The 18,419-nt window shown below is 38.0% G+C and overlaps 1 protein-coding gene and 1 long non-coding RNA gene across 7 annotated transcripts in view; one reads left to right on the forward strand and one right to left on the reverse strand.

Annotated features, from left to right (window-relative positions):
- LOC309383281 overlaps positions 1-18,419 on the forward strand; it is a 48,553-nt gene that overhangs the window by 22,865 nt on the left and 7,269 nt on the right. The window lies entirely within an intron of this gene.
- PTPRG (protein tyrosine phosphatase receptor type G) overlaps positions 756-18,419 on the reverse strand; it is a 772,027-nt gene continuing 754,363 nt past the window's right edge. For all 6 annotated transcript variants that reach the window (XM_081935636.1, XM_081935635.1, XM_081935639.1 and 3 more), the window contains 9 exons: positions 17,888-18,023; positions 16,595-16,741; positions 14,474-14,567; positions 13,592-13,668; positions 12,493-12,621; positions 8,380-8,526; positions 6,559-6,701; positions 5,702-5,837; positions 756-3,739 (listed from right to left, as the gene is read on the reverse strand). In XM_081935636.1, the coding sequence (XP_081791762.1) occupies positions 3,593-3,739; positions 5,702-5,837; positions 6,559-6,701; positions 8,380-8,526; positions 12,493-12,621; positions 13,592-13,668; positions 14,474-14,567; positions 16,595-16,741; positions 17,888-18,023 (1,156 nt within the window). In that variant the 3' untranslated portion in view covers positions 756-3,592. The remainder of the gene's footprint in view (positions 3,740-5,701; positions 5,838-6,558; positions 6,702-8,379; positions 8,527-12,492; positions 12,622-13,591; positions 13,669-14,473; positions 14,568-16,594; positions 16,742-17,887; positions 18,024-18,419) is intronic.

Genomic DNA, 18,419 nt, shown 5'->3' on the forward strand with positions numbered 1-18,419 from the left:
CAACCCCCTGCCTAGGCAGGAAACCCTATACTGTTTCAGACAAATGGCTATCCAACATCTTCTTAAAGACTTCCAGTGTTGGAAGGCACAGGGGGAGGGCAGGGGTGGAGTGGGGGGGGAGAGGAGGTGGGATCTGTTATTTTTCAATCAACCATCTCCATTGCCCTGATTCCCCACTGGGTCCCCAAGCTGACTGGCACACCCATGTCTTTAGGCCCTTATAAAAATAGGGTTGGGGCATAAAATGGCATAAAAAATATTAGGATGAAGTACAATTTATGGAAATGCAGTAGAACTGAGACTCTGCGGTTTTTCAATTGAAAAGATTGTAGCCATCAAATGGCTTTTAGTGTGATATGTGTATGGTTCTTATAACGTTATGAAATGCATTTACCTCAGTATCAAAGAAAGGTTCACAATGGAATTTAGCAAATTTTGGGCAGTTTTTTTTAACCCCACGTTAATAATTTGAATAGCAAATTTAAATGGGCAGCAGTACCTGTCACTTATTTTTATGATTGCACTTCCATGCCATATTAGTGTAGGTCTCACTTTGCTGGATATTTTCCTTGCTTTGTTAAATCTTCCTATTTTTAAAATACATTTAAGAAATGTATTTTAACGATATATTTTAAGAAATAGATTTGTTTTTATACATATAGTTTAGATTTAGATTTGATTGGTGGAGAGAATATTACTGTGTGTGTGTGTGTGTGTGTGTGTACATATACATACACATACACACACACACACACACACACACATCTATGACAGTTGCCACAACTTAATTAAGAATTAAGGTCATCCTGTTCCTTGAGAGTTAGTTGTGAAATGTTTAAAAAATGGTGGTGGTTGACATAAAACTAATTTGTTCATTATTAGGAATCTTTAAAAAGGGGATTGTCTGCTTTCAATAGATCTAAGGTCGCAAAACTCTATTTTATCAATGAGGGGTGGGCATTTATATCTGCTAAGAATGTGTGCATTTTATTTTGAAGAGTTCATATTCTAATTATATTTATTTACGTTAACTTACATTTTTCAAAGAAAGTAGTAGTTTTATTCTGCAAACATGTATTGATGTGCCACCTTATATTGCAATAACAAGAAGAGCAAGGACCACATAGAAGACCCTACTATTGCATAATAGATCCTATGTTATAATTTTTGTAGCAATGGTTGGAGCTGTTTAATGCAATTACTACTAGACTGACTTATGTTTTGGAACATGAAAATTACATGAATTTAGAGTATGCTTTAGAGGAACTATTCAAAGTCTGTTTTTTTTTAAAGGAAGAAATGAAGATATAGGATATACAATGATCTTGTTCTTACTGAGTTAATAAATGTTTGGAATATACCATTTTAGAATTGGAATTCATACAATAGGGAAAACAATAACTATATGCCAGCCAAATACCTAGGAGAATGCTAAGTTATAACTGATTCTATGGGCTAGGTAGGAACTCTTGCCTTAAATGAAGGAATATCTGACAACCCATTTCTGGATTACAGTCCAGTTTTTATCTACTTTTATCAAGTACAGTAAATTTTTGTTTTGATTAATTCTGGATTCCTTTTCCATAAGTACAGCCACTTCTACCCTGACAGCTCAAGAGAGAACATTTAAATGAGGCAACTTCACTTTGGTTTGTTACAGTCTGCCATTTTCATACCTTGTTACTTTCATATGCTGGCACATTATTTTATCTAGTTTGAATTGGAAACAGAGATAAATAAACCTCACTCATTCAGAGAACACACAAACTGCTTTTTGATTGAGCTAACCCAGATAGCCATTGGATGGAATCAAATGACTTTCCTGAAAACATCTACTTGTCTGTTCTCTGATTCTTGAGGAGCTCTCAGGAGTAGCAACCAAAAGTGCAAAGGAGGCTTGCTTTAGCTATGAGAACTAATGCTGTCATATCTACTGAGTTACTCTATACCTTCAGCTTATATAAAAAGATTGTATTTCACTAGAAGCTAGTTCATTTCTCATTTGTACAATGCAAAAACATAGGAAAAGCAGTACTGATAAAGATCAAAGGCTATCTCTTCCACCAGTACCAATGTCACATCCGGAAGCAGAATATAAGCAAAAATAGTATTGTCCCCATCATTTCCCCCAGTAACTGAAACTGAGAAGCCTGTTGCCTCTGATACTGGAGATAATATGTAGCCTTCCTACTGAGTAGCCATTGGATGAATTGGTCTCATAAAAGCCATGCGAGGGGACCATATATTCAACTGAGCTTTACAAATGGTTTGGAAAGCACAACTTTTTAAAGTAATTTGGAACAAAACATTAAATGTTAAAAGATAATGAGCAGATTTTTTTTTCAAAGGGAGTGAAACATATTAACTTTGTAATCCTATTATACATTGATTCAGTGTAATTTACTTTTGAGTAGACATATAGGATTATTTTGTAGAATATTATGTATAGTATCGAAAAATGAAACTATGAAATTGGGAAGTACATACTAATCAATAGTGTTAAAAAAAGAGGAAGAATGTAATCTTATAGGTAGTTTTTTTTTATTAGATCGCTTCACCAGTAATATGGATCAGTACGTTTTAGCACTAGAGTATGAAAATTACACACCTATAAAAACGGCATCTAACAGCTATGAAATTAAGAAATTCTTTTCTCCATCATATAACATACTGTAAAGACAGTGGTTCCGTTCCAGAAACTTAAGGAACTATACATGTAAATGTGAATTGTGTATGAATTGGAAATATTGCTAAATACTTTTGGAATAAAATGATCTGATTGAACATTGTTGCACTGTAATTAAATTGTCTGCAGTGGAAATATGATCAAAATATTTTCTTGAAATGAGAATGTGATTAAAAACACCTGGGAATTAATGAAAGTATAAATTCGAGATCTGAAATTGAATCACAAATCTGAGTTGCTTTGCATTTTGGGAATACAATTTTATGTGTTTCATAGAAAACACTACATTGAACTTTATGAAGTCAAAAGAGGAATTCCAGACAATGCAGAGCAGCTGTTAAGCTGAATTTCAGTAGCTTTCCAAAATTTATCTAGTGATCACTAGTTTGAGAGAAAATGAAGAACACTACTCATCCATGTTACTGGAAAGCAAAAGAACTGTAGCAGTATGCAAATTAAACAATGAATATTGGAATATGTCAAGGGTACAGCATTTTTTAATGTGAATCAAAAATATTTCTCTGGCCTAGCATCCAAGATTGTAAAGCCAAGGCTTATGAGAATTAATTAAGCATCATGGTATTTCAACTAATAAGTAGTGTGTCTGTTCTCATGGAATGTCATCAGGATTTGTTTGTTTTCTTTTGTATTATATCTCTATAGGCAGTTAACACTGATCATATAGTGCAAACTAGATAAAATTGTGTTTCACTGTGTGAAATAAACAGAGGTGCAAATGCTCAGTAGGATACCATTAAGACGTAAAATGGCAAAAATAAATATCAAAACTTTTTATCAGTGTAAAAAAGTAATTGGGTTATTGTATAACCTAGAGTCTGGCAAAAAAGGCCTCAAAAAGTTCAGTCTTCAGAAATTCCACAAATTAAGTGCCTTTAAGTATTCCTTTTAGACAAGAGATTCCATACTTTCTGCAGGATCTGATTCTTCACTGGCCATAACAACACCATTTTTGTCCATTGCCATGGGGCCATTTCCATTTTCTTTAGTGCTGATCAGGCTTAGCATTGCTTTGTAAAGAAATTGGTACTGGTCCTGGAACAAAAAGATTAAAAGGTGTTAATTTTAAGTACCTAAGAAAGCAGAATGTGTCATTTATTTATTACATTTTTATGCCAGACCTTATTGATACAGCAACTCTGTATCATGATATAATAAAATAAAAAGGTAATACAAGATAGAATTGGAAGAATTAAATAGGAAAGCTAAAAACCAAGACAATGGGCAACCTCGGGGTGGGAATCTTCTCTACCCTGTCAGCCACCCCCAAAGTACTAACCCCATTGGGGTTCTAGGCTAGGTAGCAGAACAAAGTATCCAGGCTCTTCTGGAAGGCCAGGAATGTGGGGACAATCTTCACTTCCAATGGGAGAATATTCCAGAGGGCGGGAGCCACAGCAGAAATTCTCCTGGACCACAATAACCGATGTGATTTGGCAGACAGGATCCAAAATAAGCCACTTCCACCAGAATGAGTGGGGTGGGCTACTCATGTCAGGGTGAGCCGGCTGCTCAGATACCCTGTGCCCTTCCTGTAAAGGTCTTTAAAGGTACAAGTAGTGCTCGACTTAATGACCACAACTGAACCCAAAATTTCTGTTTGCTAAGTGAAACAGTTAAGTAAATTTCGCCCAGTTTAAGACATTTCTTCCCGCAGTTGTTAATTGAATCACTGCAGTTGTTAAGCTAGTAACATGGTTGTTAAGTGAATCTGGCTTCTCTGTTGACTTTGCTTGTCAGAAGGTTGCAAAAGGGGATCATATGACCCCGGGACACTGCAACTGTCATAAATATGAGTTAGTTTCCAAGCGTCTAAATTTTGATCACATGACCATGGAGATGCTGCAAGAGTTGTAAATATGAAAAACAGTTATAAGTGACTTTTTTCGGTGCTGATGTAACTTCAGTCACTAAATGAACTATTGTAAGTCGAGGACTACCTGTAATGACCATCTGAATTGGACCCAGAAGCAAACAGGCAATCATTGCAGCTCGTGTAACAGCAGTATCACATGTGCCACCTGATGGGCCAGTAGAAGTGTCCATGATGCTATGTTCTATTTTATGTCCAGAATGGATTTTCCAGGTGATTCAGTTTTGCCTGTTAAGATTCCAGTTGGAACCCAAAGACGTGTTTTTTTTTTTAACTCTTCACACAACTCAGTAAGCTTTACATTATGGTGTAACGCTCACTTCTCAAAATGGTGCAGCAGTTTGTCTTTCATTTTTTAAAATAATTTCTGTAAAACTATATTGTAACCCCTCCCCCAAAGAATCACAATTTTCTTCAGTGTGTTTCCATTCATGCGCAGAAGGTGGCGTGTGCGAACTCACATTTGTGAACCAGTAGCAAAGGTAAGTGAATCCCATTACTGACCCTGCCATGCCCACGCCAGCCCCCTGAAGTCAAACACAACCCTGATGCGGCCTTCAGTGAAATCCAGTTTGACACCCCTGCCCTACAGATTCCCTAAAGTTATGCATATTGCTGAAGAATAGCTCTTAGGATAGAATCCAATGATCTTATAAGATGGAACTTCTATCAGTAGAAAAGAAGAAGAGCCTTTAGAGTAAATTATGGGAGAATAAATTATGCTTAAATAATTATATTTAAGTAATAATAATTAAATTTATGTACTACTAAATTTATTTGCTGCCCATCTCACTCTGCAAAGCAACTTTTGGATCCATTAATGGAAAAAGACTACAATTTCACAGTTCAGCTGTGCATATGACTAGACAACAACACATGGAGAAATCCCATAAGAAAAGCAGGAGAAAAACATTTATGTATCATATTTGTATAGCCACCCATCTCACATGAAGTGACTCTGAAGAGCAAACAGAACCTAATTAAGAAAATAATATATTTGAACCAATATGACAAGAACTTAGGACTGTGCACAAAACCTATACAAGGATTTCAATTGTTCTTATTTTTTTTTGTTGAATTATTTCTTTGTAAACCAAAACTGTCCTTCAAAGTTCTAAACTTACAATGTCTGTAAATACTCCAGGCCTCATCAGATTGATCATTTTTGCCACCTGGAAAACATCAACAGCATTTTCATTCTCCAGTTGCTGAGACAGGGTAGTCAGAGCACATAATGTTCCAGCTGCCACTGCTCCATACCTGGAAAGCCAAAGAATAATTTTATTCCCTCTAAGAGATCCAGGCTATGTCTTATCAGGCTGAATGGAAACTTTTATGCCTCTATGTCAACTTTAATTTTCCTTCAATTTCCTCCTGAGTTTTTGTCAAGTGTTTATTCTTGAAGGAATAAAACAAGGGATGGTAAGGACGGGTACACATATGGAAAAAATATATTTTCTGCTACATTTCCTCAAAATTCAATTAAAAGCTGAACTTATACCTTAAAACATGAAAATAAAATTCAGTGAATATAACAAATACTAAAATGGATTTATCAGAGATAACCTTGAAGTGTTAAAAACAAGTTTGATTTTTTATTTTTTGTCTGACAAAATGCTCAAGTCATTAACTGGGCTAATTCCGAAACAATTTTTAACATGCCAAGCTCAGCAAAATGACTACAAACTAGATGAATATTAAAATTAGCCATGGCTTAATGCAAATTGGTAAAAATATCTCTAATATTATACCTTTGTAAGTCATGAAACAATAAAAACATTTAAAAACCAGTCTATTCGTATTAACATTCAGTATAAAATTGGATACAGAAGAATATTTATGAAACTTTAAAAACAATTCTAATATTCATAGAGAAGTCAATAATACCCTTTACCTCCCTCCTAGATGAAAGTTCACAAGATTTTATATTTCTTATATTTTCTCCAATCTTTATAAAAATTAACTCAGTGAATATACATACTCATCATGAATGATGGTTGGGCCATCTCTTGTTAAGGCCTCTTCCTTGATTATATTGATAAGCTCAAAGGTACTGCTGATTGGGGCGTCTGGATTTGGCCATTTGGGGCATTGAAAGTGGCGAACTTCCAAAACGTAATCATCCTGAAATAAAAATCAGCCCAACTATTGACCATTTTAATTCCATTTCTATAATTGAAATAACTAAATTTTATACCTTCAGCCCCAACAGTATATACATTTTTTTAAAGGAGATGCTGACAACCAATTAGTGGTTCCTTTTACAGATTTCTGCTATAGACCAGCCTTCCTTGGTCCAGTCCCCACCCCCTGCTTTCAAAGTGTTGTCCAGTGGCAAAAGAAAAAAAAAAGAAGGAAAGGAATAAAAAACCCCAGAGAAGCCTTCGTAATAATATTGGGGTTTAAAACTCCAGTAAGGCAGTGAAGTAATGAGAATTGACTCCCATTTCCACAATGGACAGCATATACTTTGACTGCCCTGTCTTAAGTAGAGGAGCACAGAAGATAACTTCTCCCATAGGAGTCCCCTGGATCCTTTACAACCACATTACTTAACGGTAATCCTTTGATAAGAGGAAGAACAAGTATTTATCTCTCCAAGAAATCAGAAATGAATTCATTTATGCTGCTAAAGAATGTCCCAATCTCACCAGTTGTATATAAAAAGAAAATCCTACTGTGTTGTAAAATGTTTCTTTAAACTCTTCCCCAATATTACTAGAAAAAAAAGGTGATTCTTAGTAGCACCTAATGGTTGCTATGACCTCTCTTTGCTCAACTTTGGGAAGTATAGTCCAGTTGCTATAGTGATATCACTGAGGTTGCTCATACCCTATTTTCTAAAATTTAGGTGACATTTCTGCATCAATAAATTCCTCTTATGGATGTTGCATGTCATTAAATCTACTGTATGCTGAGTCCAAATACAATATCTAGATAACTAGGATGGTTAGATAACACTCATACCGCATATTTATTACGTGTGAAAATACAGATGCAATTATACATTATATCATTGCAAGAAACACAAAAGGAAAATCTTACACATCAACTAACATAGACTATATATCAGTTCCAAATGTCAGATAACCGGTCAGCCAAAGAGCCATACATATAGGACATCCTGGCATTTTGCTGGAGAACATAACAAAACGTGTTAAATATTTTTGGAATAGCTTGGCTTTTCTGTAGCTGTTCCAAATGTCATTTTTTTTAAAAAAAATCTTCAGTTTCAATATGAGCTCAGTTTCTTTTATAGAAAGCGTTATATAAATGTACATATTACCCATTTGTGATTTGAGATAACTGAACAGCTAATAATAAGTAATTTCTTCATTGTAGCATGTATTCCAAAATTGCATGGAACGTGGAAGACATTTCAGTAAATCTAAATTTACTAAGGAGGAATATTAACATTTGAACCAAAGCCTGACTGTTACTAGCTAGTGAGTATATATCATAAAATTTCTAAAGGAAAATATTGAGCTTTAAAAACACTTTTTTTTTAAAAAAAGGGACCTCAAACCCGCTGTGTTTTTGTTTGAGAAGTTGTTTCAAGCTTAGTTCTACAAAAGCTTCAGTATTATAGCTTTCTATGGAAATGGCATTCTGCAAACAAAATTGGGATGCTATAGAAACAATCTCTGAGAAGGAAGAAAATGATATTAAGACCTTCGTGACCAAAGACCGACACCTGTCCGTATCCCATTGCAAATCATTCATCTCGAATATTAACCAACATCAGCAGGAGTTTGAATGGCAAGCAGACTTCAGATCCACCTCTGGAAGGGATTGTACATACCTGAGTAGCCTCAAGGATAAAGTCATGGATGATGATCTGCTCCTCATTAGAGAGGCACAGCTGGTCCTTGCTGATAAGGGTGACGGTAAATGCCTCGCAGTTCATGGATTCTTCCCGACTTGGCCAGTACACAAACTCATCTTCTGCCTGAAGACAATTGAATCAAATGGAAAAGACATTTTGAATATATTGCTTTAATCTTGAAACAGGTAGCATTCACCAGATCAAAACTTCATTTAATAGGCAAGATCTCAAACTAATTTTCTGCAAAATCCTTCTCTTAAAAAAACAACAACAATATACTGTTCTTCATCACAGCAAATCTTAACCTGTAATTGGTTTCATGGAGAGATGCTTATTTTACAATATTTATATGATCCCCATTTAAATGGGTAAAAAATTTCCCAGAAATACAGTTATATAATTATGTATTATTCCATAATGCCATATGCCAGGTATTGCTGTAAAATACAATTATCTTATTTGTTTTCTATCTATAAAGCCAGGTGTTGTTTCAAAAATTTAAGTAGTTTTTAAAACAATATTTTCACGTAAAACATCAGTGAATATTCCTTATTGCTGCTTAATATGTAATATCAATTACATATACTACATCAGTGATGGTGAACCTGTTAGAGACCGAGTGCCCAAAACTGCAACTCAAAACCCACTTATTTATCACAAAGTGCCAACATGGCAAATTAACGTACCTTGTGGCATTAAGAGCGGCCAAACGTCAACATTGTGCCGCTCTTATTGCGTCCGTAGATAACCGCCCTGCTGCCCTGTTCCGGGTGACCCGCTCCCTCCTGTTTCAGAGGCCGCGGGAAGCCCCTCTACAGGGCAGAGCAGAGGAATTTGGGAAATATCTGCAGGACAAAGTTGCTCAAATCCGGATGGGATGGGTCCCTTTCAGTGGTCCAGTGGAGACGCCCGAGGCGAGTCTTGAGAGACCATTCTGGGAGGAGTTTGATTCGGTTGTCATCGAGGATTTGGACAGGTTACGTGGACGTCTGCGACCTACCACATGTTTATTGGACCCGTGTCCCTCCTGGCTTGTACTGGCATCCTGGGAGGTTACACGCGACTGGCTCCTGGGCCTAGTGAACGCTTCGTTGGGTGAGGGGTCTCTGCCGGCCACCTTGAAAGAGGCGGTTGTGAGACCCCTACTCAAGAAGCCTTCCCTGGACCCAACGGAGCTAGCTAATTATCGTCCGGTCTCCAACCTTCCCTTTTTAGCGAAGGTTGTAGAGAGTGTGGTGGCCCAACGTCACCTGGAGGAAGATGATTATTAGTTTCCACGTCACCTGGAGGAAGATGATTATTTAGACCCGTGCCAGTCCTGCTTCCGGCCCGGGTACAGCACGGAGACGGCCTTGGTCGCGTTGGTTGATGATCTCTGGAGGGCCAGAGATAGGGGTTGTTCCTCTATCCTGGTCCTATTAGATCTCTTGGCGGCTTTCGATACCATTGACCATGGTATCCTGTTGCGCCGACTGGGGGGGGGTTGGGAGTCAGGGGCACCATTTTACCGTGGTTCGGCTCCTACCTCTCCGGCCGGATGCAACGTGTGTTGGCAGGGGAGCAGAGATCGACCCTGAGACCCCTCACTTGTGGGGTGCCGCAGGGGTCGGTTCTCTCGCCACTCCTGTTCAACACATACATGAAACCGCTGGGCGAGATCATCCGTGGCTTTGGGGTGGGATATCATCTGTATGCTGATGATACGCAGCTATACATCTCCACCCCGAACCACCCCAACGAGGCCGTCGAAATGATGTCCCGGTGCTTGGAAGCCGTACGGATCTGGATGGATGACAACCGACTCAAACTCAACCCCTCCAAGACGGAGTGGCTGTGGCTTCCGGTCCCCCGGTTCAACCAGTTGCTTCCATCTCTGGCCATCGCGGGCAAGCAACTGGCCCCCATGGAACGGGCGCGCAATTTGGGCGTCCTCCTAGATGCCCGACTGTCCATGGACGACCATGTAACAGCCGTCGCAAGGGGGGCGTTCCACCAGGTTCGCCTGGTGTGCCAATTGAGCCCCTTATTGGACCGGGATGCCTTGCGCACAGTCACCCATGCGCTGGTGACGTCTCGCCTGGACTACTGCAATGCTCTCTACATGGGGCTTCCCTTGAGATGCACACAGAGACTACAGTTGGTCCAGAATGCGGCCGCGCAGGTGATTATGGGGAGGACTAGGTACTCCCATGTAACACCTCTCCTGCGCGAGCTGCACTGGCTTCCTGTGGTCTATCGGGTGCATTTCAAGGTTCTGATTATGATCTTTAAAGCGCTCCATGGCACAGGACCTAGTTACTTGCGGGATCGCATCCTGCCCCATACATCCCTACGACCAATCCGCTCACACAGAGAGGGACTTCTCCGGGTGCTGTCCGCTAAACAGTGTCGGGGGGCGACACCCAGGAGCAGGGCCTTCTCTGTGATGGGCCCAGCCCTGTGGAATGACCTCCCCCTTGATATCAGGATTACTTCCGATCTCCGCTCCTTCCGTGTAAAGCTCAAGACCCACCTCTTTCAACTGTCTGGCCTGGCTCAACCGTAGTTTATCCTTTTCCTCCTGACAGTCCTTTTTTAAAATTGTATTATTATTTCGGGATATTTTAATGACTAATTTAATTTTTATTATTATTAATGTAATGTATTTTTAATTATTACCTCCTCCATGCATGTATGTATATGTATGTATATGTGTGTATTTTTATGTTTATATGTATGTATGTATATTTTATTGTACGCCGCCCCGAGTCCCTTGCGGAGAGGGTGCGGCTAACAAATTAAATTTCTATTCTATTCTATTTCTATATTGAGGTTTTACTACCTAAAATAATGATAAACATGGGAGAATTGAGCTGATTGTTCTAAGAAAAATATGATAAATGCACTTTTATGCCCCTTCATTGTTTTCTGCTTTTGAAATATTAAGTTTAGCAACAATGGAAAAAAAACTTTTGTAATATCATTTCTCTTTCCCTCCCTCTCTCTTTCCCTCTCCCCTCTCTCTGCCTTGCTGTTTCTCTCTCTGTCTCTTTCCTTCTCTCTCTCCCTCCTCTCTCTCCTTTTCTCTCTTTTCCCTCCCTCTCTATGTTTCTCTCTCCCTCTCTCTCTCTTTCCCTCTACTTCTCTCTTTCCCTCCCTCCATTTCTTTCCCTTTAACCCCCTCTCCCCCTCTTTCTCTCTCTTTTCATCCCACCTCTCTCTTTCCCTCCCTTTCGCTCTTCCCCTTCCCCTTTCTCTTTCCTTCCCCTTCTCTCTCTCTCTCTGCCTCTGTTTCTCTCTCTTTCCCTTCCTCTCTCTGTTTCTCTCTCTCTTTCCCTCCCTCCCTCTCTTTCTCTCTCTCTCCCTGCCTACCTCTGTTTCTCTCTCCCCTCCTCTCTTTCCCTCTCTCTCTCCCCCCTGGGGAAGGAAAGGAACCGCTGAAGTGGTGCTGGGTGCTGGGAATCCAATGTCTGGAGGCCGACGAGCCCAGGAGCAGCGCACCCATGCTCAGCTCGACGGCTGAGAGGCAAAGCCCAGCTGGCTAGCGGGGCATCTCAACACAGGCAGCTCTACAGAAAAAGCAATCGGGAGGCAAGAGTGAGCCCACACCGATGCAGGGTCACATTGTGGTTCCATGTCGTAATGGACTCCAGGAGAAGGAGGGGACCCCGTCTCCCCCATTCTGAAGTGTGCTAAATTTCAGTGGGCTTCGCAAGGGGCAGCCCATGGAGGCAGGAGCAGGAAATGGACTGCCACAAAGGTGGAATGCTGTTTCGCGCATTTTTTTTTTTAGTCCTGCAAATGATACCGAGAAACACGATAGAGCTGGGATGGGGCGACGGCGCGCATGCCCACAGAGATGGCTCTGCATGCCATAGGTTTGCCACCACGGTCCTCTACTGTTACCGGAAGATGTACAAACTTTCCTGTCCTCAGCTATCCAGGTGCTCTCAAACTTCTTTGCATACAACTTCTTTGTAATCTGGATTACAAAATTGTATTGTCTGGCTATAATTTTCATAGAAATTGAGGGAGAAGCAGGTAAATAATCTGGTTGTTTTTTATTGTGTTACCATACCAATATGCAGCATATGAAATGAAATGACTTACTAAACTCTGGTTATCTGGAAGCATGACAATGATCTGTGCGTTGTGATCCCAGATCATTCTCCAGAAGTCTTTAGTTGTATGTGGCAGGGGATGCTGTGTTATGATGAACTCATTGCTCCGATAGTAGCCCTTTAAAAGAAAAAAACAACAGCAATTTTTTCATGAATGGAATGGTTTGGAAACATTAAACACCTTGGGTAAAGACAAAATAATTAAATGGCTAAATTTTAATGAGAACTTACTGGTTAATTCATCTGAATAACAATACTGAAGAACATTATATATTATTTTACTTGTGTTTTTGTTTTGTTTGTAGAGATTTTGTAATGTTTTATATGGATTGTTCTTAGCCACATGATCAGTCAGTCAGTGAGTTTCAGTCTCTCATTCTCTCTCTCTTCCTGCCATATAAACTTTTAAAATAAACTTTAAAGAAAATTATAAATGTGTATCCTTAATTGAATGGATTCTACCAAAAATTATAATTTTCAGAATACATGCTAACATGATCAGTTGTACTTTAAAGGAATAAATAAGTGAACTATTTTTTCAAATAAAAACAATATTTGTTTTTGATTGTATTTTGATTATTTGACAATAATTATTTGATAATAAGGACAATATTTTGATTGTAATTTAGAAAGTTTTACATATTCCTGCACTATAATGTTTTGCTTATGTATCTCTTGGTTTTCAATGCGGCTTCAATCTAACAACTCTAAGCAGCTTAAAATGAGATTGCACAGAGACATGTCGAATAATAATGCAAAATACACTATTAATGAACATATTAGCTTGGCATAATTTATTCTTCTAAAACATGCAACCAATTCATGTTGGGTTGAACATAACTGTTTAACTACTGTCTAGCCTTCCTTTCCAAGGGGGCATAGGACAGACTGCCTTAATTTTTAATTTATGCAAACTATTTTTTTAAAATTGTAGGCAGAAATCTCTAATCTCTAATGCTCAATACAGATCTCTTATAAGCAAAGGAAATGTAATTTTTAACAAGACAGAACAATCTATAGAGACAGAACAATTGAATATTTGGTTGTTTTTTCTAGATTTACTCAAAGGTAAATGACTATTATCTTACCATGATATATGAGGCATTAATGTAATCAGTTCCCTTCATGCCAGGTAATGGTGCTAGTCCTACCCTTGCTCGCTCAGCTGCAGCATCAAACAAATAAATTATATGTCAAATAGACCTTAATCATCACAGTAGGATTATTTTAACAAAATCTAGTTTTCTCAGGATCTGATTTGGATGATAAAATAGCACAGATTATTAAATGGATAAAAATTCACATGAAAAGATAATTTCTGAAATAAAATGTTACTTGTGCTGTGTTCTAGTGTCAAAACCACCCAATGGAAACTAACTCCATGAACCTCATTGAAAACAAGGATTTTCAAACTTTTTCAGGCTGTGGAATCAGTTAAAAAAAATCCAGACTCTCTGTTGCCCTCCTCATACACGTACACAGTATTATCATCAGCACAAACAACCTCACCCTTTCCACTATACCTCAAAACAACAACAACCCTGCTGGGGTACCCTGTCCATGTTGAACTGAACTTTTATTTACCCTGGAAACGTTTTCAGGAAACGGCATGTAGACCAACTCTAGAAGACTCTTTATTAGAAGGCTTTTAGAATTTATGAAAATCATTAACAGTTCTTCATGCAAGGACCAGGGTAACTGAATTATGCTACAGTACAAGTGTTCCAGAGCAATTATATTTTGGTTAAAACCAAAAGTATTTTGCCAAGCCAACTTTTAATCAGGCATCTCAAATTCAAGTATTGGTGTTTGGTCTGTATGCAGGTTAGCAGAAGAGTTCTAGTCAACCTTGACTCTGGAATATAAAGCAATTGAATTCATTCCCTGTCCCACTTAAAGCAAATATACTTTAACAGTTAGCAGAATGAAGTTATGCAGAGCAAGAATCAAATTCAAAGATGAGATCTTACATGGCACTACTGATGAGTTTCTGTTCTTCTCTTTGTTGCAATCTTTTTGGGCACTAAAGCATTCTATGTATTTTGCATTGCATTGCATAACCAGCTGCAAAATTTAAACAGAAAAGGAACAAGATTAATTCTTGATCAGTCTTTTAAAACATAAACCTGCATTATATTTTTCTATTTTGGGGGGGGGGGGGAATAATGTTTAGAAAACTAAAATGTATTGTCACTGTTAAAAGAATTCAGAATACTAAAAAGAATCAAATACCCTGCATTAAAATTATTTATACAAATATTTATTGGTTCCTGCCTATATAATTCTCATTTTTAAATAAATAACATTCTATTTCATCTTAGTTTGACAAGTTCAGTTTAGCTTTTCCAGAAGATATAAAGTGAAAACACGTACAACAAAAACATCACCCTTGAAAGTAAAACTTTTTATTTTGTAAAACATTAAACAAAGATGTGCTTGACTAATTTTTCCTCCTACTTACTGGGAATCTTAAACATTGCAATTAATATCAACTTACTTAGGATACCAATAAAGGAGAATATTTGTAGCTCAGGATTGAAATGACCCCCTTCCACCTTACTTAAGATAATTTATTTCGTTTGCCAGATAAATTTTGTAATTTATCCATTGTGCAAAATGAACAGTTGTGACCAATTTGTGGAACACTTTGCATTTAAATCCCCTCACAATTCCAGTTTTGATTCCATAGCTGACTGATCCTGATAAATACATTTGGTATTTTCAAATTCTGTGAAGATATGGACAAGATCATTGGATAGGTGAAATTATATGTATGCCTAAATCTTATCTTGTAGGCAATTTTAGGTAGCCAATATGTGTTGCGAATGAATAGTAAATATCTGTTTGATATATCCAAGCTTCAAGGAAGTGACTGTGAAACTCTGTTTTTAAAAAAAGTATCTTTATACTTGCAATACTGTACATGTAAACCTCACATAATGACTGCCCTGTTTAATAACCGTTTGAGTTATGACTGCCTGAAAAAGCAACTTTAAGGCCAAATGTCACATGATCAACATTTGAGTACTTTGCAATTGACAGGCATCGCCATGGTCATGAGATTGCCATTTGTGGACTTCAGAACCAGCAGTCAATGGAGAAGCTGGTGGTAAAATTGCAATCTGCAATCACATGATGTCTTGCTTAATGACCAAATGGGAAGAGACATTATAAGCATGTCATTGTCATGTGATGCTTCACTCAGAGACAGCATCGCTGAGCAATGGAATTGCCAATCCCAATTGTGGTCTTTAAGCAATCTATTTCATTACATTGGTAGGAAGAAGGCATGCTATGTTACCCCCAGAGCTCCAAAGATGACAGCAGAAGAGCAAAAGAATGGTGTTTATGTTGATGTGCCATTTTTGGATAAAATAAGACATTGTATTGATTATGTTAAGTATTTGATAAGTTTAATGTAACCTATTTTAGTTAATAACATTGCAAACACAAAGCAAATTCTACCTTTCCCCCCCTTGCTATCAGCTTCAGTTTCCTGAAAATATATTTTAAAGATCCCCTCTACCTTATGCTAGTATAGACCCCTATTTTTTTGATTAACATATCTAGTTTTAATTTTAGACTTAATTCTCTAAGGGTGGGTGGGAAACGTCATTATGAGAGAATCACAGAGAGCATTATCGTAGAGCAGATTCTGCAAGGCTAAACCATGATGTAAGGATATGATCAATCCTACCATTTCAATTGTCTCAAAGTACTTGAATGACCTAAGTATCAACACTGTTAGGTAGGGCAGCTATAACAGTGAAAACCATTCAAAACTAAGATTGACAAATCATGTAGGTATATTGGAACACAGTGGCTTGTGTAGTTAGGACACTGGGTTGGAAGTTAGCAAGTCCATGTTTGAGACGCTACTGCTGCCATGGGGTGGGGTGAGCATTCATCCTTCGCTCCAAATCCTGCGGGGTCATGAAAGAGGTCCCTAACTCGGTGTCCCCCGGGTAACGGTGATACCACCTTTCAATCCAGAAGTGTCAATACAGCGCTTCTGACAGGAGTGCGATGCAAGGTAGGTATAAACCTGAAATACTTTGATCAAGATCCATGCAGTGAATGTCAAAATTTACCTTGAACTGTTTCTCTAATCGAGTCTTGCCTCCAATGCCAGGTATAAGAATGCTATTGACATAGCTATGTAGCTGATTGGCAGAAACTTCAGTCTCTTTCCCGAGAATGGCTTCCAACAAGGCATCATGAATGAAAACGTACTGCTCCTAAAGAAAGCAAAGAGAGATGGGCATGTATGGACTCTGTTCTGAATGAAATACAAGTGCTTTTGAGTCATGCAAGACAGGATATTAGCAATAGCCTTGGACCAAATATTACCTACATAGCTTTGATGGTTCTATTTCCGGAGCATTTTTCCTTTTGTTTTTCTCCGCTGCTTGTTTATTAACCATTCCCCCAACATCTGTAATATTTCTTCCATTGTGTCTAACCTAAATCGCCTCTCTCTGTTTACTTTGATCAAACTAAAATAGTGTTATGAGTTTTAAAAAAGTGGAATTATGAGATGACTTCTGTCAACCTTTTTCTCTAACTTTTCTAAAATGGTTGTGCAAATAATGCTAATACAGCCAATCTTGGCAATATTGAAATTTTTGAAATTTGGGGTCTGTATACTGTTTCCCCCTCCCTCGACTTCATCCTAAACAATTTATTAAGCACTTAGTTCATTCTGACTTTTACATACAGGTGGTCTTCAAATGATGACTAAAGTTGGAATTCAAAATTCTGTTCCTAAACAATGCAGTTGTTAAATGAGTTGTGCCTGAATTTATGACTATGATTGCCATGGTTGTTAAATAAATCTCTGCAGTTAAGGGAATCTCATAGTGGTTAAGGGACTCTGGCTTCACCCATTGATTTTGCTTGTTGGAAGCCATCTGGAAAGATTTCAAATGGCGATCATAAGACCTTGGGATGCTGCACCCATTGTAAATATATGCTGATTGCCAAGCACCCACATTTTGATTTCATGACTGCAGGGAAGTTATAATGGTTTAAAGTGTGAGAACCAGTCATCAGTCCCTTTTTTCAGTCCAGTTGTAAGTTTAAATTATCACTAAATGAATGGTTGTAAGTCAAGGACTGCCTGTAAATGAAAAACAATATGTCTGAATATACTCATTCATAAGTATGGATGAGTATATCTATGTGGTCACTAAGAATCAACATTGACTTGATGGTACATATTGCTTCTTTATATACACTTGCAAAGCAAACAGACACACACAAGAAATTTAATCTGGAAACTGTGTTATTTTAGTAGTAAATGCAATAATCAAACTTCATACAACAACATTTAGTTGATAGCGACTGACTGCAGGAATCACAATGACTACGTTTCTGATTCTTACCTCCGTCTGGACGAGGTAGTTGCGCTGTGTCCTGATGTGTTTCAGGAAACCCAAGACATTAACTGTGCTTTTGTCTTTTATTTGTTGCAGCATACTGTCTATTACAATGTAGGTACCAGTCCTGCCAACACCAGCACTAAAACCCCAATCAAAAGAAAAGAAATAAAGCAGTAGAAAACATAATTAAATATTAAGAAAGAATGCCTTGACGCTAATACTAATTTTCATAACAACCATGGAAGTGCTGTAAGCAATGTTCAACCTGAACTTCTTCAAATGGAATAGGATATGGCTTGGGATGCTGGGCGTAATCCCAAAATTGGCATCCTGGTATATGCTTTGGTGATGAAACCAAGTTCACTGGGGAATTTTGACAAAATGCCTTAAGGTATCCTAAGTTTATATCCTTTAGAGATATCATTGCCAGCACCTCAAATGATACATGTAAATGGTTCTAGTATAAATTGTATTACTTCAACCAATAAACCTCTCTGTGGTTGATTAAATGTTTGCTTTGCCAGAAGGACTTCAA

Source organism: Natrix helvetica, assembly GCF_964273705.1.
Source record: "Natrix helvetica genome assembly, chromosome: 1".
In the NCBI taxonomy this organism is placed as follows: Eukaryota; Metazoa; Chordata; class Lepidosauria; order Squamata; family Natricidae; genus Natrix; species Natrix helvetica.